The sequence below is a fragment of the Lissotriton helveticus genome, chromosome 8 (genome assembly GCF_964261635.1).
Source record: "Lissotriton helveticus chromosome 8, aLisHel1.1, whole genome shotgun sequence".
In the NCBI taxonomy this organism is placed as follows: Eukaryota; Metazoa; Chordata; class Amphibia; order Caudata; family Salamandridae; genus Lissotriton; species Lissotriton helveticus.
In genome coordinates this window covers 1,670,107,661-1,670,128,819 of record NC_136069.1, presented here as the reverse complement: position 1 = coordinate 1,670,128,819, position 21,159 = coordinate 1,670,107,661, and the positions used below count along the sequence as shown (strand labels likewise).

The 21,159-nt window shown below is 53.3% G+C and overlaps 1 protein-coding gene across 7 annotated transcripts in view; it reads right to left on the bottom strand.

The window, feature by feature from the left end:
* Positions 1-21,159, bottom strand: part of LOC144773616 (transient receptor potential cation channel subfamily M member 2-like) — a 4,189,411-nt gene that overhangs the window by 3,340,084 nt on the left and 828,168 nt on the right. For all 7 annotated transcript variants that reach the window (XR_013600029.1, XR_013600030.1, XM_078658762.1 and 4 more), the window contains exon 9: positions 7,783-7,974. Coding sequence is in view for 5 of the 7 variants with exons in the window: in XM_078658762.1 (XP_078514888.1) it covers positions 7,783-7,974 (192 nt within the window). In the remaining 2 variants the exon portion in view is untranslated. The remainder of the gene's footprint in view (positions 1-7,782; positions 7,975-21,159) is intronic.

The following is a 21,159-nucleotide window of genomic DNA, read 5'->3' as shown; positions in this document are numbered from 1 at the left end:
TGTTCAAGTGTCTAAAGCAAACAAAATGTAGGAGGTAGCAACCAGTATGTTTCAAGAGAAAAGCCTCCCGTGACATGCGTTTATTAAAAAAAACTGTGCATGTCAGCATATGTACATATGTACACAGAACTTTAATAAAGTACTGCTACTGAAAAACTTAACTTGTGTAATTTCATGGTTATGCATTCGTTTACAGTATAGTCCGGTTACAGGAGGGAGCAATAGGATTAGTCTCCTTCCATTGCTGGTGCTCTAAAACAGTTTCAAGAAGTTCTTGGAGTTTCTTGTTGCTCAATTGGCTGCAATTTCTGATATTTCTAAGTTTCCCTCGTCTTAATTCCATGATTTTTGCTCGCGAGAAAGTGTCACTCATAGTCGTTGAAATGTCACTCATAATTTCACTCAAATTTTTAAAATGTCACACATGGCAATCTGAAACCTTGGCAGCTATGCGTCACAGTGACGGGCTTTGCCATACCCGCGGGAGACATATTTGCGATCTGCTACAAGACCATTCTCCCATTCTTATCAGGATAACAGTTGGCTTCCAACCTCGATGCACGACCCTGACCGTAAATCCCTGGACGCTCAAGATACCACACATCAAAGCGGCATTAATTAAAGATACTGTACAATATTATAAAGAAAACGTTGGCTTGGTGTCAGGATTTCTTTGGTTAGAGTTCAGAAAAGGAAACATCGACCCCGACGCAAGGGGTTCACCTCCTTAGGGTGGAAGAAAAGGCACCGGCTATCCACCCTGATGTGCAACCAGTGTTTGAGGGTTATACAGAACTCAGCAGGAAACCCAACATGGCGGAGCAGAACGGACGCAGCCATTACAGGTCAGCAGTCTAGTGTCTGCTCAGCGCGTGAGCATCAAAGCAAACGAGGTGTGTGTTCGTAATTCGAACTGCACACTTCAACTGTGTTCCGGCGGACAGAGCACGTCAGCCTTGAGCTCCGTGCCGGAATCGAAATCAAAAGTTCGAGAATCTTGCCACAGACCTTCCGAAAATAGTCACAGCGTTTCCGAAGCAACCAAGTACCGCATGCGCAACGAGGGATGCCTCTTCAGCCGACTTGAGGAGAAGCAGAATTCAGTCAGGCTTGTTTGTTTATTTCTTCATTTAAGTGGAATTATCCAAGAGAACTTTAGTTGAAACTTTCAGCAACATTTTCTTGAAATAGTATTTTGAAGACAAAGAAAACTGGGACATTCAGAACTTGGTATTCACCTCAGTCTGGGGTTCTTATTTTAAATTGCCAGTCAAGAAATCCGCAGAAGCGCAGTTGAACCTATAAGCCCCTTCACGCTACAATCAGGTAATGGGTGGTAGCAATTTTAAGAGAGTTTAGAAGTTCACACACTGTTATCTAGGAGGGTAAAATTTCATGTGAATCTGTTTTCTCCTTGCAGCATTGAAGTAGCCAGAGGGAATTAATACAGCCATTAAAATACAAGAGAGAAGCAAAGGCCTAAAGCACTAGGGGTAATTGTGGTCTTAAAATATAAAGTTTTCAGTCTAAGTTATATTCAGGAAAGTGTGTTCTATAAAATATTGTTTCCTTCAGGTACAGTCAAGAAGACGCCCCAACCCACGACAGAGGGATTGTCATCCAATTCCATTGAGGCCGTCTCTTTTTTTGTCTCTCCACTTCCCCTTTCCCCCCCCGTTTCGGGCATTACCTGGAATTATAAACATTCGGCTGGTGTCTGAGGCGGAGGGGCCTTGGGTACATCGTCGGCTCCTGTGGATGTTCCAGGCACCCTGACACTTGGTCACCTCAGCCCAAACTCCTGTGGGGCGAGGTCGGTGCGGTGGTGAAGGGGAGAGCTCTCGCTCTGATAGTGGACCACAAGAACTAACAAAATGCATAGTGCAACTAGAGGCAGATATCCTACAGAGAGAAATGACACAAGCACAAACCCCCGAACATTATGCGCAACAGTCACTGGCGGTCGTGAGACTAGACTACAAATAACTCCATACGGAGGCGGACAAGGCGAAATACAAATCAACCTGTCCTAAAATATACAAACATGCGGAGAGAACAGGCAAGCTCCTTGCTTGGCTTGAAAAAAAAGAGCAGGTATCAAGATGGGTGCATCAATTTCTCGGGCCAAACGGTGAGGAAAATACTGATACCCAGCGGAGAGCGGACACATTTGCAACCTATTTCGAATCAGTGTATACATAGACTGGGACAATCACGCTGCTAGTGGCTGGGGACCTGCTCTCGACTATCAAAGTCCCCGGTTTGTCCCCTGAAGATAGAGACTCCCTCGAGGAAGAACCTACGGAGGAGGAAATCGAACTGGCGATTCGCGACATCCGATCAGTCAAGGCTATGGGACCTAATGGGTTCCCGATTGAATTCTTCAAACCAATGGCCTCCAATCTGTGCCCCTACTTGCGCCAAATGTACCTCGAAAGTTTTGTAGAAAGGAAGCTGCCATAAGCTTATCAGATTGGCCTCAATTGTGGTTATCCACAAACAGGATAAGCCACCTGATGATTGTAAGGCATACAGGCCTATTTCCCTTCTTATGGTAGAAGCAAAAATACTAGCAAAACTACTAGTCATTCCCCATATCACTGGTCTGATACACACAGACCAATCAGGCTTTATGCCTAGACGGAATACCGCTCTGAAATTATGACGATTAAACAGGGTGCTGGGCAGACACCATACGATAAGGGAGGATGCAGCCCTACTGTCCCTAGATGCCAGGATCGCATTTAATTCCATTGAACGGGATTTCCTGTTTGCAGTCCTGAAAAGGATAGGATTGGGACTCAAATTCATGAAGTGGGTCCAACTATATATGCCTGCCCGATTGCCCAGGTTGTGGTGAATCAACATACCTCTAGGCAGTTCCAACTGGGTTGGGGAACCTGGCAAGGCTGTCCCTTATCGCCCCTAATATTTACCTTGGTGCTGGAGCCACTAGCGGTCTGGATGAGGGGAGACCCCCTGATCTGTGGACTTAAATGGACAGAGGATCACGAAGACCGCATCTCTTTGAACGCGGACTACATTCTGTTATACATGGCCTCACCATCATCTACCGTTCACCGTATCCTCCACATTTGTCAAATATTTGGCACTCACTCAGGGTATACAATTAATTGGTCTAAATCTCAGCTATTCATACTGTGGGGGCCACCACCGCGTAATCCAAGGAGATCCCTGTTACATCGGGGGGCTTTTGTTATTTGGGTATATATATCACGACCGACCCAGCCCAATACTATGAAGCAATTTTGCAGGACATTCTGAGATGCTTCCGCGCCGATGTCAAACACTGGTGTTCTCTACTCCAGACTCTGTTGGGACACGTGGCCCTTTTTAAAATGCTGGCTCTGTCGCGCTTTCTTTACGTGTTGCAGAACACCCCCGATAAAATCCTTAACTCCTACTTCACCAACATCGACAATGAGTGCGTGCTCTGCTATGGGACGGCTGGGCACCTCGGATTGCCATAAAAAAGCTATCGGTGGGATGGTATGAGGGGTGCATCGCACTACCTGATATCAAGTTATACTATCAAGCATCTCAATTAGTCGCGATTAACCGATGGGCACATGGGAATTATGAGGATCCTAACTTTCGCACGGACTGGTGGCTCATGGGGCATGGCGGATATAATACAGCACTATACACAAACCCCCGAAAATTAAACCTCACTGGACCAACTGCGCGCACAATTTAAACTTGGCATAGGGTCAATAAACAAATGGGTTAGCACCTTAGAATACAATGCGCTACACCACTCTGGGAGCCCGAATTATTGGGTCATCTGAGGGCCTGCCTCAGGTTTGATAATTGGGAACTGATTGGCATTTCAATGGTGGGGGACGTATGGAACTCAGGGAGACTAGCCACTTTCACAGACCTCCAGAAGAAATACGAGCTTGCAGAGACCGAAAATTTTAGATATTGGAGTAGAGTTTTACACACTAAAGCGCATATTGGCTGCCAGACAGGGAAACTACAGAACAGTAAGGGGATCGGTTATATTGGTGCTGCCACATTAGATAAGGCAAACCTTGCACAGGTTCCACACAAGAACCTCAAAATTGGAGATGAATCCTGGAAGCCCAGCGCTCGGGCCGCATCTGAGGGGAAGCAGGCCTCAGCACCCATTCAAGGTGTGGGAATGGGGGGGATTAACAATTCTAGTCCAATTCGAGCCAGACTGCCGTGACATAGCCACCAGCGCGTGTAAAGGACCCTCCATGTTTGTAATGCGCCCCCGGATGCCCCCCTTTTCCCATGCCTCTCACCTTCAGCACAAAGAGAACCAGCTTATGTGAGCAGTGCATCCCCCGCAAGCCGCTTCTGCATGTGCTGCTGCTGCAGGTTGGTTTAACATACCAGAGGATGGGACAATCTGTCTGATAGCAAGAACATCTATTGCTAAGCAATGAAAGTTAACTTAACCCCTGACCTTAACTTTCTCTCGCTGTCTCGTCCCCAGTTGCCGATCATAGTACATTTTAATAGAGGACAGCTTTCCACCCGGTTAGCAGCTCAACGCACCAGATCAGCCCAGTCTCACCGCCTGAGCGTGTCGCAATCATCCAGCAGGCTAAAGAAATTGCCCCAACAGGTCCCGGACTCGCCTATTAAAACACCTAAAAAGCCAGGGCTGCCTACACCCAAGGGTGCGACGCAGTGCCGCAAGGACAGCGTGTCTGCAAAGCAATGCGGACACCATATTACAATACAGCAACCTGTCGGCCGCCTAGCCTATACCCCCCCCCCCATCAGGACAAGCAACCACGGCAAACCATGCATCAGCTGACCCTTTGCAGGCAACCCAGGCCACCAGCAAACCAGTCGGGCCCCCAACTGGTAGCTCTCTTGCCCACTCACAAGCGTGAAAACAGGTACCACTCCGGCAGCCGCAGCCACCAGTTCGGCCCCAACTCCAGCACTGAACGAACCAGAGAACCAATGCAGCTTCAATCCGCCCAAGCACAGGCCCCTCGCGGACCCTCTCCCATCACACACTCACCGCCTACTTCAACGACCGCGACTGAGGACGACCCCAGTGAGCTTGGACATCGTATCCAGTGGGGGACAAGGAGCCATAGCAAACACAGCATGGCTAGTGCAACAGAGGACGTCAGGAGGGGCGGGGGAGACATATATACCCTCCCCTCGGCGCACAGGATGTGATGCCCATATGGTGCAGACTCCTACAGGAGCCCAACTATAGAGAGTGGTGAGCTGGTGCCCAAATGGCACTAAAGGGCCGCTTCTTTGAAATGGCCCCCTGCGGTGGCCGCAGACAGCCGCAAAGACTGCAGAAGGGGCGGACCGGGGTTGGCAGCGAGGCCAACAAAGGGGATTTGGGGAGTTTTCTTCTTTCAATCTGCACAACTGGGCCTTGCCGAAGAGCGGGTCAGTCAGCTCAGATGCACACACTCACATGCACACACACACACAACAAATGCAAATGCATTAAAAATTACATAATTTAGCACGGCCACAAGCACTTTTGCGGAGTTATGGAATATTGATTTGTTAATGGACTGTATTTGTTGTAGGACTTTATTAGCATATATTTTTTTCTGTTTTTGAAGTGCACTCTAAGCAATGCTTTAGCGAGATATAGTAATTACTTCCCATGACTAACCAATCTTAATTAAGACGCATTTTAGCTGGGACATAGAAGCAGATGGTAAATGCCATCTATCCAAACCCACAAGCAAGGCAAATATCGAAGAAGGCAACAGAGGAAGCAGTGTAAAGCAAGCACCCACAGTGTATGGATCAGGGTGACATTATTTCAAGCAAGCTGCTTCTTCACAAATCTATTCACGAAAAAACAGCGAGTTCACGCTAAGAATGCGAAACATAATGGTGGACGCTCCCGGCTGATACATTTGTTCCTCCTGAAGCGCCCTGCTCAAGTGATCACACAATAACATCAAGGTCCCTGTAATAACATCACCGTGCCCTGCCAAGCATTAAGTTATGTACGAAATGTATGAAAATGCAGTGAGCACCACAATCGGAGCAATGAAGCTTTTCAGCATGGCGCGGCTAAGTTTCCCCTGAAAAATGAAGAGCGCAACTCTGGGGAGTTTGCTTTTGAATGGGGGGAAGGGGAGGGAGGAGCTGGTAGAATCCTCAATGAGGAGCCAGCGTTTCCGCTACCAGCACACCCTCCTACGTCACGCCAAACAAAGATGGCGTTGGCCTGTCCACATGGGCCGTCCTAAAAGTGGACAAGCCATTAACCCCAAAGCACGCTTTTCAATCACGTGCCAGCGTTTAACATATACAATGACGCAAGCCAATTGAAAACAAGGGCGGGGCTTAAAGTTATTTCAGAAAAGTGTATTGATTCCAAAAGGCCCTCGCATGGCGAGAGCAGCACATGCGCGCTGCAGAAGCCAGGTGAGACCTAAAAAATAGAAACAATCTTGACCCGACCCATTCCGTCAAACCTCCGTCTGATATCTTTGTTTCTTATTTTGACAAAAGTTTGGAGAAACTTGTTAATTCATGGCTTACTTCAGTTGTTAAGGCCCAAAATTGTTTACACTTTTCATAGTCGGGCTTTAGGGCAGGCCACATCACTGAATCCGCCCTCCTAGGCATCACTGAACACCTTAGAAGACGTCTAGATGAGAAGTAAACAGTCGCACTTATTTTACTCGACCTCAGTGCAGCCTTTGACAATGTGTCACCCTATTTTAGTTGGAAGACTGAGGATGTTGGTCCTTGACAACACAGCACTAACACAGCACTGAATTGGCTCACATAATTTCTTAAAGATCGAACCGTCCAAGTTTTCTCAGCTAATGAGAGGTCGGCATCTAAGATTCTCACCTCGGGCGTACCTCAGGGATCGGTGCTACGCCCCATGTTGTTTAATATCTGTAGTGGAGAGGTGTGGCCTTACCCTGTAATCGTATGCAGATGACACTCAGGTCATCTTTTCTATGTCACCTGCACAGGACCCTGGATCCTCCGTTCTTTACCAGGGCTTGAGCCAAATCTCCTTATGGATGAATAATAACCCCCTCAGCTCAACGGAGATAAGACGGAGGTCCTAGTCCTGGGTAAGAACCCACAACATTGGCCAGCTTCTTTGGGGTCCTCCCTAATCCTTCCTCTGAAGACAAACCCCTGGGCTTTATGCTGGACGACAGTCTGCCATGCTCACCTCCTTCTGTTTCAGGGGCTCCAGGGGGTGAGAAAGATTATCTGGATGCACCCTTTGCCCGCTCAAAGAAGTCTGATTGAAGCTCTTATTCTATCAGTGCTAGACTGCGGCGATGTGTTGTATGTAGGCATTGATAAGGCTCTGATTCTACGACTACAGCTTGTCCAGGACTCAGCAGCCAGCCTTCTGCTTCGGCTGCCCCCACCAGCACCACAGGCTCGCGATCACTTAGGACATCCGACTTAAAGCCCCGTGCTATCTGTACAGGGCTAACGCAGCTCAGGGTCCGCATTCTATCCTTGAGCCCACACATATGCTAAGATCAATGTACAGTGTAAAGGTTCAGACTGGCCTGTATGGGTGCCGTTCTTTCACAGCTTCCGGCCCCAGACTGTGGAACGCTCTTCCCGAGTCTCTGAGAAAGTGCACCTCACTTCTTGCATTTCAAAAAAAGCCGAAGACCTGCTTATAAACAGTGCTCTGTCACCTTACCTTCCTGATTAGCGCAGAGAAACCCTTTGTGTGTAGCTGTTGCTCTTTATAAGATTATGAATAAATACATTAATTCCTTCATTAAGAAGGGGGGGTCTCACCTTCTTAGTCCACTCGATAATCTCTTTTTCGCTGAAGTTTTCAAAAAACAATGTGCGAAGCTTCTCCCGGATCACGGCCATGGTGATATGTGTGGGGTTCATGTCAGCCACCTGAGCTATGACGTCGGCAACACGTCCTGAGCCCTCCACGACCACACATGGCGTGTTGTTGGTCAAGGAGCTGTGAACAGTCTGAAAGGAAGAAAAGTGCGGCTTTTAGGAAGTGAACCACTGCAACCTACACACACTCAAATCTACACACGGTTTCAACACTTACTCTACCCTGAAGCCTATTACTACGAACAGCACCTCCCGGTCCTGCCATCAGTGCGTGGGCCGCAGGGTGCAGTGCATTAGCTGAGAGCAGGGTCCTGTGCAGCAAGTAGTACAAAACGAGGAGCAGCAGGAGAGCAAAGGGTGCAGAGGAGCACAGGGTGCTGTGCATTAGCTGAGAGCAGGGTCCTGTGCAGCAAGTAGTACAAAACGAGGAGCAGCAGGAGAGCAAAGGGTGCAGAGGAGCACAGGGTGCTGTGCAGCAGGGAAGCACAGGGTGCAGTGCAGCAGGGGAGCACAGGGTGCTGTGCAGCAGGGGAGCACAGGGTGCTGTGCAGCAGGGGAGCACAGGGTGCAGTGCAGCAGAGGAGCACAGGGTGCAGTGCATTAGCTGAGAGCAGGGTCCTGTGCAGCAAGTAGTACAAAACGAGGAGCAGCAGGAGAGCAAAGGGTGCAGAGGAGCACAGGGTGCTGTGCAGCAGGGAAGCACAGGGTGCAGTGCAGCAGGGAAGCACAGGGTGCTGTGCAGCAGGGGAGCACAGGGTGCAGTGCAGCAGAGGAGCACAGGGTGCAGTGCATTAGCTGAGAGCAGGGTCCTGTGCAGCAAGTAGTACAAAACGAGGAGCAGCAGGAGAGCAAAGGGTGCAGAGGAGCACAGGGTGCAGTGCAGCAGGGGAGCACAGGGTGCAGTGCAGCAGAGGAGCACAGGGTGCAGTGCATTAGCTGAGAGCAGGGTCCTGTGCAGCAAGTAGTACAAAACGAGGAGCAGCAGGAGAGCAAAGGGTGCAGAGGAGCACAGGGTGCTGTGCAGCAAGGAAGCACAGGGTGCAGTGCAGCAGGGAAGCACAGGGTGCTGTGCAGCAGGGGAGCACAGGGTGCAGTGCAGCAGAGGAGCACAGGGTGCAGTGCATTAGCTGAGAGCAGGGTCCTGTGCAGCAAGTAGTACAAAACGAGGAGCAGCAGGAGAGCAAAGGGTGCAGAGGAGCACAGGGTGCTGTGCAGCAGGGAAGCACAGGGTGCAGTGCAGCAGGGAAGCACAGGGTGCAGTGCAGCAGGGGAGCACAGGGTGCAGTGCAGCAGAGGAGCACAGGGTGCAGTGCATTAGCTGAGAGCAGGGTCCTGTGCAGCAAGTAGTACAAAACGAGGAGCAGCAGGAGAGCAAAGGGTGCAGAGGAGCACAGGGTGCTGTGCAGCAGGGAAGCACAGGGTGCAGTGCAGCAGGGAAGCACAGGGTGCTGTGCAGCAGGGGAGCACAGGGTGCAGTGCAGCAGAGGAGCACAGGGTGCAGTGCATTAGCTGAGAGCAGGGTCCTGTGCAGCAAGTAGTACAAAACGAGGAGCAGCAGGAGAGCAAAGGGTGCAGAGGAGCACAGGGTGCTGTGCAGCAGGGAAGCACAGGGTGCAGTGCAGCAGGGAAGCACAGGGTGCTGTGCAGCAGGGGAGCACAGGGTGCAGTGCAGCAGAGGAGCACAGGGTGCAGTGCATTAGCTGAGAGCAGGGTCCTGTGCAGCAAGTAGTACAAAACGAGGAGCAGCAGGAGAGCAAAGGGTGCAGAGGAGCACAGGGTGCTGTGCAGCAGGGAAGCACAGGGTGCAGTGCAGCAGGGAAGCACAGGGTGCTGTGCAGCAGGGGAGCACAGGGTGCAGTGCAGCAGAGGAGCACAGGTTGCAGTGCATTAGCTGAGAGCAGGGTCCTGTGCAGCAAGTAGTACAAAACGAGGAGCAGCAGGAGAGCAAAGGGTGCAGAGGAGCACAGGGTGCTGTGCAGCAGGGAAGCACAGGGTGCAGTGCAGCAGGGAAGCACAGGGTGCTGTGCAGCAGGGGAGCACAGGGTGCAGTGCAGCAGAGGAGCACAGGGTGCAGTGCATTAGCTGAGAGCAGGGTCCTGTGCAGCAAGTAGTACAAAACGAGGAGCAGCAGGAGAGCAAAGGGTGCAGAGGAGCACAGGGTGCAGTGCAGCAGGGAAGCACAGGGTGCTGTGCAGCAGGGGAGCACAGGGTGCTGTGTAGCAGGGGAGCACAGGGTGCTGTGCAGCAGGGGAGCGCAGGGTGCTGTGCAGCAGGGGAGCACAGGATGCAGTACAGCAGGGGAGCACAGGATGCAGTGCAGCAGGGGAGCACAGGGTGCTGTGCAGCAGGGGAGCACAGGGTGCTGTGCAGCAGGGAGGCACAGGGTGCAGTGCAGCAGGGAAGCACAGGGTGCAGTGCAGCAGGGAAGGACAGAGTGCAGTGCAGCAAGGGAGCACAGGGTGCTGTGCAGCAGGGAAGCACAGGGTGCTGTGCAGCAGGGGAGCACAGGGTGCTGTGCAGCAGGGGAGCACAGGGTGCTGTGCAGCAGGGGAGCGCAGGGTGCTGTGCAGCAGGGGAGCACAGGATGCAGTGCAGCAGGGGAGCACAGGATGCAGTGCTACAGGGGAGCACAGGGTGCTGTGCAGCAGGGAAGCACAGTGCAGCAGGGAAGCACAGGGTGCAGTGCAGCAGGGAAGCACAGGGTGCAGTGCGGCAGGGAAGCACAGGGTGCAGTGTAGCAGAGGAGCACAGGGTGCAGTGCAGCAGGGAAGCACAGGGTGCTGTGCAGCAGGGGAGCACAGGGTGCTGTGCAGCAGGGGAGCACAGGGTGCTGTGCAGCAGGGAAGCACAGGGTGCAGTGCAGCAGGGAAGCACAGGGTGCAGTGCAGCAGGGAAGCACAGGGTGCAGTGCAGCAGAGGAGCACAGGGTGCAGTGCATTAGCTGAGAGCAGGGTCCTGTGCAGCAAGTAGTACAAAACGAGGAGCAGCAGGAGAGCAAAGGGTGCAGAGGAGCACAGGGTGCAGTGCAGCAGGGAAGCACAGGGTGCTGTACAGCAGGGGAGCACAGGGTGCTGTGCAGCAGGGGAGCACAGGGTGCTGTGCAGCAGGGGAGCACAGGGTGCTGTGCAGCAGGGGAGCGCAGGGTGCTGTGCAGCAGGGGAGCACAGGATGCAGTGCAGCAGGGGAGCACAGGATGCAATGCAGCAGGGGAGCACAGGGTGCTGTGCAGCAGGGGAGCACAGGGTGTAGTGCAGCAGGGGAGCACAGGGTGCTGTGCAGCAGGGAAGCACAGGGTGCAGTGCAGCAGGGAAGCACAGGGTGCAGTGCAGCAGGGAAGCACAGGGTGAAGTGCAGCAGGGAAGCACAGGGTGCAGTGCAGCAGGGAAGCACAGGGTGCTGTGCAGCAGGGGAGCACAGGGTGTAGTGCAGCAGGGGAGCACAGGGTGCTGTGCAGCAGGGAAGCACAGGGTGCAGTGCAGCAGGGAAGCTCAGAGTGCAGTGCAGCAAGGGAGGACAGGGTGCTGTGCAGCAGGGAAGCACAGGATGTTGTGCAGCAGGGGAGCACAGGGTGCAGTGCAGCAGAGGAGCACAGGGTGCAGTGCATTAGCTGAGAGCAGGGTCCTGTGCAGCAAGTAGTACAAAACGAGGAGCAGCAGGAGAGCAAAGGGTGCAGAGGAGCACAGGGTGCTGTGCAGCAGGGAAGCACAGGGTGCAGTGCAGCAGGGAAGCACAGGGTGCTGTGCAGCAGGGGAGCACAGGGTGCAGTGCAGCAGAGGAGCACAGGGTGCAGTGCATTACCTGAGAGCAGGGTCCTGTGCAGCAAGTAGTACAAAACGAGGAGCAGCAGGAGAGCAAATGGTGCAGAGGAGCACAGGGTGCTGTGCAGCAGGGAAGCACAGGGTGCAGTGCAGCAGGGAAGCACAGGGTGCTGTGCAGCAGGGGAGCACAGGGTGCAGTGCAGCAGAGGAGCACAGGGTGCAGTGCATTAGCTGAGAGCAGGGTCCTGTGCAGCAAGTAGTACAAAATGAGGAGCAGCAGGAGAGCAAAGGGTGCAGAGGAGCACAGGGTGCTGTGCAGCAGGGAAGCACAGGGTGCAGTGCAGCAGGGAAGCACAGGGTGCTGTGCAGCAGGGGAGCACAGGGTGCAGTGCAGCAGAGGAGCACAGGGTGCAGTGCATTAGCTGAGAGCAGGGTCCTGTGCAGCAAGTAGTACAAAACGAGGAGCAGCAGGAGAGCAAAGGGTGCAGAGGAGCACAGGGTGCTGTGCAGCAGGGAAGCACAGGGTGCAGTGCAGCAGGGAAGCACAGGGTGCTGTGCAGCAGGGGAGCACAGGGTGCAGTGCAGCAGAGGAGCACAGGGTGCAGTGCATTAGCTGAGAGCAGGGTCCTGTGCAGCAAGTAGTACAAAACGAGGAGCAGCAGGAGAGCAAAGGGTGCAGAGGAGCACAGGGTGCAGTGCAGCAGGGAAGCACAGAGTGCTGTGCAGCAGGGGAGCACAGGGTGCTGTGCAGCAGGGGAGCACAGGGTGCTGTGCAGCAGGGGAGCGCGGGGTGCTGTGCAGCAGGGGAGCACAGGATGCAGTGCAGCAGGGGAGCACAGGATGCAGTGCAGCAGGGGAGCACAGGGTGCTGTGCAGCAGGGGAGCACAGGGTGCTGTGCAGCAGGGAAGCACAGGGTGCAGTGCAGCAGGGAAGCACAGGGTGCAGTGCAGCAGGGAAGGACAGAGTGCAGTGCAGCAAGGGAGCACAGGGTGCTGTGCAGCAGGGAAGCACAGGGTGCTGTGCAGCAGGGGAGCACAGGGTGCTGTGCAGCAGGGGAGCACAGGGTGCTGTGCAGCAGGGGAGCGCAGGGTGCTGTGCAGCAGGGGAGCACAGGATGCAGTGCAGCAGGGGAGCATAGGATGCAGTGCAGCAGGGGAGCACAGGGTGCTGTGCAGCAGGGGAGCACAGGGTGTAGTGCAGCAGGGGAGCACAGGGTGCTGTGCAGCAGGGAAGCACAGTGCAGCAGGGAAGCACAGGGTGCAGTGCAGCAGGGAAGCACAGGGTGCAGTGCAGCAGAGGAGCACAGGGTGCAGTGCATTAGCTGAGAGCAGGGTCCTGTGCAGCAAGTAGTACAAAACGAGGAGCAGCAGGAGAGCAAAGGGTGCAGAGGAGCACAGGGTGCAGTGCAGCAGGGGAGCGCAGGGTGCTGTGCAGCAGGGGAGCACAGGGTGCTGTGCAGCAGGGGAGCGCAGGGTGCTGTGCAGCAGGGGAGCACAGGATGCAGTGCAGCAGGGGAGCACAGGATGCAATACAGCAGGGGAGCACAGGGCGCTGTGCAGCAGGGGAGCACAGGGTGTAGTGCAGCAGGGGAGCACAGGGTGCTGTGCAGCAGGGAAGCACAGGGTGCAGTGCAGCAGGGAAGCACAGGGTGCAGTGCAGCAGGGAAGCACAGGATGCAGTGCAGCAGGGAAGCACAGGGTGCTGTGCAGCAGGGGAGCACAGGGTGTAGTGCAGCAGGGGAGCACAGGGTGCTGTGCAGCAGGGAAGCACAGGGTGCAGTGCAGCAGGGAAGCTCAGAGTGCAGTGCAGCAAGGGAGCACAGGGTGCTGTGCAGCAGGGAAGCACAGGGTGCTGTGCAGCAGGGGAGCACAGGGTGCTGTGTAGCAGGGGAGCACAGGGTGCTGTGTAGCAGGGGAGCACAGGGTGCTGTGCAGCAGGGGAGCACAGGGTGCTGTGCAGCAGGGGAGTGCAGGGTGCTGTGCAGCAGGGGAGCACATGATGCAGTGCAGCAGGGGAGCACAGGATGCAGTGCAGCAGGGGAGCACAGGGTGCTGTGCAGCAGGGGAGCACAGGGTGTAGTGCAGCAGGGGAGCACAGTGCAGCAGGGAAGCACAGGGTGCAGTGCAGTAGGGAAGCACAGGGTGCAGTGCAGCAGGGAAGCACAGGGTGCAGTGTAGCAGAGGAGCACAGGGTGCTGTGCAGCAGGGAAGCACAGGGTGCAGTGCAGCAGGGAAGCACAGGGTGCAGTGCAGCAGGGAAGCACAGGGTGCAGTGTAGCAGAGGAGCACAGGGTGCAGTGCAGCAGGGAAGCACAGGGTGCTGTGCAGCAGGGGAGCACAGGGTGCTGTGCAGCAAGGGAGCACAGGGTGCAGTGTAGCAGAGGAGCACAGGATGCAGTGCAGTAGGGTAGCACAGGGTGCTGTGCAGCAGGGGAGCACAGGGTGCAGTGCAGCAGAGGAGCACAGGGTGCAGTGCATTAGCTGAGAGCAGGGTCCTGTGCAGCAAGTAGTACAAAACGAGGAGCAGCAGGAGAGCAAAGGGTGCAGAGGAGCACAGGGTGCAGTGCAGCAGGGAAGCACAGGGTGCTGTGCAGCAGGGGAGCACAGGGTGCTGTGCAGCAGGGGAGCACAGGGTGCTGTGCAGCAGGGGAGCGCAGGGTGCTGTGCAGCAGGGGAGCACAGGATGCAGTGCAGCAGGGGAGCACAGGATGCAGTGCAGCAGGGGAGCACAGGGTGCTGTGCAGCAGGGGAGCACAGGGTGTAGTGCAGCAGAGGACCACAGGGTGCAGTGCATTAGCTGAGAGCAGGGTCCTGTGCAGCAAGTAGTACAAAACGAGGAGCAGCAGGAGAGCAAAGGGTGCAGAGGAGCACAGGGTGCAGTGCAGCAGGGAAGCACAGGGTGCTGTGCAGCAGGGGAGCACAGGGTGCTGTGCAGCAGGGGAGCACAGGGTGCTGTGCAGCAGGGGAGTACAGGATGCAGTGCAGCAGGGGAGCACAGGGTGCTGTGCAGCAGGGGAGCACAGGGTGCAGTGCAGCAGAGGAGCACAGGGTGCAGTGCATTAGCTGAGAGCAGGGTCTGTCGCAGGGTTTCTGTTCTCACACAGAACTGTGCACAGAGGATTGGGACCTCGGCGAATTAGGGTGACCCAAAACTCAGCTAAGTACCCAACAAACCCCTTACCGAGCTAGCTACAGTGTCTCATTGGTCATAACAAACTTCCAATGTTTAGACAAACCAGAACATGAACTTACAGTACCTCAGGATACGTGGAACACATGAGCACTCTTTCGTTATACTATCATTACAAACCAGAACATGGAGTAAAGAAGAACACATGAGCATTTGAAATGTTTATTTACTAATGCCGTCTTCTCAGGCGCAGTATCTTAGATAATACAAGTAAACATATTATCAGTAGCAAAATTATCAGCATAGTTACTAGTCCATAAAAAGCGAATGGTGACAGCATGTTAACATGCTGTAAATGAATAAGGGTTAACAACACTTATATCTCACCCTCCCTAACACACATATTATATTATTTGCTAAGAAGGTCTCTTTGGGTTGAATTAGGGCAGGCCCATACCTCAGTGTCCTAGCATGAAGGAATCACATCAGCATACACCAGCTCTCTCTGCATGCGAACAGCATCAAGTGTGTTTGTGTGCCTCAAGCAAGGCAATATAAAACCCGCCTCAAGCCCAAAGTTGGCAGAAGCTGCACTTATGTTATGTCTATGAAGCCGTGAAGATCAGACCTCATAACAAATCTGTATCGTGTTGGTCCTGAAGCTTCAGCGCTCTCTGTACAGACATAGTTTATTAAGCAAAGCTGATATCAGAGTAATAACATATTGTTCTCATGTAAACCACAACAAACTACTAGGTTGAAAGCTAAATCAACAATTAAGTGTCGTGTGCAGAAGTTGCAAAAAGGAAAAATGGCGTTTAAACCTCTAGTGAGCCTATGCTAACTTAACACAATATAAAGATATACAGTAGCTACATGACACCCACCCATGATCCGAGAACGGACTAAATAAGATAACAGAAGTGCCATCTCATGAGAGCAGATTTCAACATTATATGAGCATGGTTTTCAAACGAAACATTAAAAGAATCTTCAAAATTTGTAATAAAATGTAATGCTAAAAAACAGCCAAAAAGTCTATAGTGGCTCAAGCCAATAGGCAAGCGAATTAAAAAAAAACGTGACAGATAAGTCAATAAATGTCAATGATATGCTAGTACTCAGCATGTTAATATAAGGAAGTGTCTAGGACATAACTGTGTATGCAAAATAAGCAGCAACAGCTTCCAACAGGAAATCACAGTCTTCATCCGAAAACAGTTCAGCCATCCAATTTAAAAGTGGAAAAGAACATACGTGTTCTCCCAGCACCGGAGCCTCTATCACCATCAGAGGACAGCTCGGTGGGTTTTCAAGAAAGCTCAGTTCCAAGAAATCCTGTGCTGCCGCCAGTATATTCCAGGGACCAATTAGTCCATGCATCACTGCTAAGGCCATAATCCTTTCGCCAGGACAAACCAACTCGTGAGTAATGATAGGACTCATCAGCTGATTAAAATCGACGTCAGGAGAAACCGGTCCGCAGAGACACAAATCAATGGCCCAATCGAAATCACAGGTCAGGCAGTGAAACACAGGCTGGACACAGGTGAAGTAGGAGAATCGAAACGATAATCCATATGCCGTGCTCAATATCGCTAACGGTAGTGTGCCATAATATTCAAGCATTCGGTTGCGGAACAGCGTCAGAAGCTGCTGGGCGGTGCCTTGTACAGGAAGGACATCCATATTTAAAGAAACAGAAAACCACTAGAGCGCCCGCTGCTAATGCAAGTAAAACTGGGAATCCACCAAACAAAGTTGAAAAAATAGAATGAAAGAAAGCAGGGACGACTCCAAAAATCTTTTCAAAGGAAGTCACGAGACCACTGCTAACAGTTTAAAAAAAAATGTGCCAGGCCCTTTGTGGAGGACGCGTTAAAGATAGTACGAATCATCTCGCTGAAATGTAAAGGCAAATCAGTATTTAAAAGGGCCTGAACCTCTGTACGGGTGTTGGCTATGCGAAGAACGAAAGTTTCACGAGCCGAACTCAAGGCCACCTTTTATTAACCCACAGCAGTCATCATTATTTAACAGTAAATAACTACCATTTCCTAATAAGGTAAACGTGGGGATGATAGCAGGAACCGGTGTGCCTTGCAAAACACAAGCCAAATTCGGTCGGTGTTGGTTGCATGAACCGTGTAATTGTATGGGGGGGCGCTAGAGGGCGCACTGCGGAATGGCTGGCGTGTAAGTCAGCTCCGCCGGACGGGTGAGGGAAAAGCGGTCCCATAACCCCCGAAACTGCTCCACTGCCCGCCAAAGACAGAATTATGGCAATCGGAAGGTGGGCGTGATATAACGCTGACACTGCAGCACTGTGGCGAGGAGACATAGGGAGAAAACGGAGATCACCGGCGTGAGGATGACCGGCGATCCAAGATGGCGGCGATCGCGACTCGAGGCACCGAGTCGACCAGGTGCTAGCAGCCCCTAAAAACGACCTGTGAGCGGCCACAACCCCACACTACTGCAGGGGTGACGCAGCGCTGCCCGAAACGAAGCCCTGGAAGCTCCCGCAAGCGGTGCCGGCCCGGCGACGGGGATGCGTTCCACAGCCCACAAAATGGCGGCCGCGGTGACACGCACGGCCGGAGGGACCGCAAACGGCGATGCGAGCCTACAGTGACCCTGAGTGAGTACCCAAGCAGCGGGCAGCGGCCAAGTCGTGCAGCGGTCGGCTGGAGGGGACGCCTGGAGGGGTGGCAGCGGGAAAGACACTCCACCTGGGGCAACAGCACACGCCATTGTGAAGCAGGCGCAGCACTACACGCACAGCGCGACGGATACCTCCTAACGACACCCACTGCCAGGTGGCCAGCGAACTGACAGCGCTGGGACGCGGCCCCGTCGCCTTGTGGGAGAACTCGGAATACTGCACGGGACTACACCTTGCTGGGATGCCCGGCGCCTCCCTCTTTAGTAGGGGCGACAGAGACGGCACGGTGACGGCGCTGCAGCCCCTACAACAGCGCGACAGGGTGTACATGCCAAACCACCGCGACGTTAGCTGGCAAGACTCCTGCTGGCAGAATGAATAGAGAGGGACCAAATGAATAAAACAGCGGCGATAGGGGCGCAGGGCAATCCATTGAGGCGAAAACGAACAGCGATAGTGTCCCCGGCTGCGACCAGTCCAGCGCAGCGCACCAGCAGTCCGATTGTGTCCTCCAGCGGCATGGGGAAACCGGATAGAAATCAATCAAAACTACCCTTCGAGTCCAGGAAACAAACGCCAAAAACCGCGCCTGCCACAGACGCGGAAGGGGATCAAGACCCGGCAGACGGTGCCAACATGGAATCGGTATTACGTGCTATCCAGCAGAGCCTGCAGGAGATGAACAACAAGATGGACGCGGTCGTCCTGAGGGTGGACGCCATGACGGCGAAAATGGAGAACCACGAGGAGCGACTGGTGGAAGCGGAGCAACGGATATCGACGGTCGAGGATCTCTCCAGAGACACGTCTAAGACATGTGGCGCCATGGCAAAGACGCTGGAAACCCTAAAAGCGAAGGTGGAAGATCAAGAAGCCAGGTCCCGCCGCAATAATGTGCGCATTTCGGGCCTGCCGGAGACGACCAACACCGGCAAGATGGAGACCTACGTGGAGGCAATGTTGAAAGACATTTTTGGCGCGGAGAGCTTCTCAGGGGTCTTCCTGATTGAACGCGCACATCGCTCCCTGGCGCCCACTCCAAAACCGGGGGCTGCTCCCAGGATGATCATCGCCCGCATCCTCAATTACCGAGACAGGGACACCATACTACGACTCGCGCGAGAAAAAGGCACAGTCACGTATCAGGGCAATACCCTGGAGTTCTATCCTGACCACACCATGGCGGTGCAAATGGCGCGGAAGGAATTCGCCTCCGTCAAACAGAAACTCCGTGACATGGGAGTCGGGTATGCAATGCTCTACCCTGCGAAACTCAGAATTGTTACTGAGGGCAAACCAGTAATACTCCCGACGGCGCAAGCCGCACAAGAGTATGTCAAGAAACTCGGCAAACGCCGCAAAGAGAGGGAAAGGGGAGACAGACTGAGCGACAACGATTGATGGCAGCGCTGATGAGCTACTGCGAGCAAGCTGAATGATTGAACTTGGACTGGCTGCACAGGGCGGACACCGGATTGCGTTGAGCTGCTCTGAGAGACAGACGATCTCCTTTGGCTGAGACGAGTACCAGCAGGACTGAATGAACAGTGAGTAGATATTACCCCACAAGCTGCAAGGTAATTGTCTGCAACCGGTGGCTAGCAATACTGGGGGTGCATAGCCCTTGGCCTGCTGGGACGGCACTCCTGTATTGAGTGGAACCCTCCACCGATGGGACACCGTAGGTGCACTGGAGCGCACTACTTCACGCTCCACAGAGCATGGTTAGACTGTTTATTGAGATGGTTGCTACCCCACACTACAGTGTCGCAAGGGGGGATGATGAGGGACAAACTCTGGTACTTTTGCGACTGAACACCGCACCCGTCCACGTCCACTATGTGGATGGAGTCGTGTGCTCTTGGCGACACCCCCACGCGGGTGTACCCCAAGTCAAGTTTCGAAATAGTTTTGAAGTTCCTATGGGGATGGCTTTGGCAAAGTTTGGGTGCTGAAGTGGGAGGGGGGAGGAGAGGGAAGTTGGGGAATGTTAGACTATATGCACTGTGTCTGAGAGGCATTGCGACTTCATCCGTTGCTTGTATTGATGTGGATACTACTATGCTCCCAGTAGGTAGACTCAGGCACACATACAGCTCAGAGCTGCAAAACTGCATAAGGGGCACTATACCAAATACTAACACACAGGCTCGACAGCCAGACACTCAGCGATGACGCGCCCTAATACGCTGAACTTTATCACGTGGAACATGCGAGGCCTAGGGAATCCGAAAAAGATACGACTCATGTTTGCGTACTTAGATAGAAACCATGTAGATGTGGCCTTCATACAAGAAACACACATAGCGCCCACTAACACATCGAAGCTGGGGAGTAGGTGGGCGGAATCGATCACTAGCTCCAACTACTCAACCTTCTCGAGGGGCGTTAGTATTCTGATAAAGAAAGGAACCCACTTTCAGATCACGGACACACGCAAAGACACGGAGGGCAGATACGTGGTGGTGGTAGGCAAGGTGAGACAACAGCAGATTGCACTAGTAAATGTGTATGGCCCGAATATAGATGACTCTAACTTCTACGAAACCCTGTGGCACACTCTGGCAGATGTTGGGGCAGACAACATACTATGGGGGGGAGATTTCAATGTCACGCTTAGAGACGGACTTGACAGAGCACTACATACTCTGGAACCACATGTGAAGGCGAGGGCGAAGCTGCTAGAAGCGATGACTGACTTACACCTGGTTGACATGTGGAGGGTAGCTCACCCTGGGGACTATAAGGCGACACACATAAACGCGGCCAATAACAGCTGGTCCAGGATAGACTACTGGCTAGGCACTCAGGACACATTAACATGGACGGAAGACGTCCAGCACCTCCCCAGAACACTGTCAGACCATAGCCCTGTGCTAATAAAGTTACGTATCCCTCACTATGTTCCGCCGCCACATGTATGGAGATTTAACGCACAAGCACTGAGAGATCCACTATATGCAGACACTGTCCTGAAGGCGATCACAGACTTCTTTGAGCTCAACTCACCTACAACGGAGGACCCTTGCCTCCTGTGGGAGGCATTCAAGGCAACTATCCGGGGGGGGTGCATAAGCACTACTTCTGGCATACTGAGGGACATAAGACACCAACTGCGGAGGCGGGAGGAGGAAATACAAGAGCTGGAACAGCGGTACACACACACGGGGGATGCTACACTGCTAGGGAACATCAGGGCCCTATTATCAGAACACACTAAATTTGCGGCAGATGAACTGAAATACATCTTCAAACGGACGACAGCCAGGAGATACGGTGAGGGAGGTAGACCTGGCAGGGCGCTGGCTGAGAAAATCTGTACGGGCAGGGCACCACAACACGTTGAGGCAATACAAACCATGACTGGCGAACGCACACACAACATACAGACTATCATGGGGAAGTTCAAGGGCACGTACGGGGCACTATATAGGGCTAGACCAATCATACCGCAAGAGGACCTGCTGACTTATATGGCGGACGTAGAAATAGCATGGTTGGCAGACGGACATAGGGAATACCTAGCGTGCCCTATCACAACACAGGAGGTTATAGACACCATTCGACGTCTCCCAAATGGCAAAGCCCCGGGGCCGGACGGCTTTGTGATCGAATTCTACAAAGCGCACGCAGACATCCTTGCGCCCCACCTAGTGCGACTCTATGAAGCCTCACATGAAGCGCAGACATTACCGGCAACAATGAGAGAGGCGCTCCTAATTGCAGTGTTGAAGCCTGGAAAGGACGAAGAACAATGCGACTCC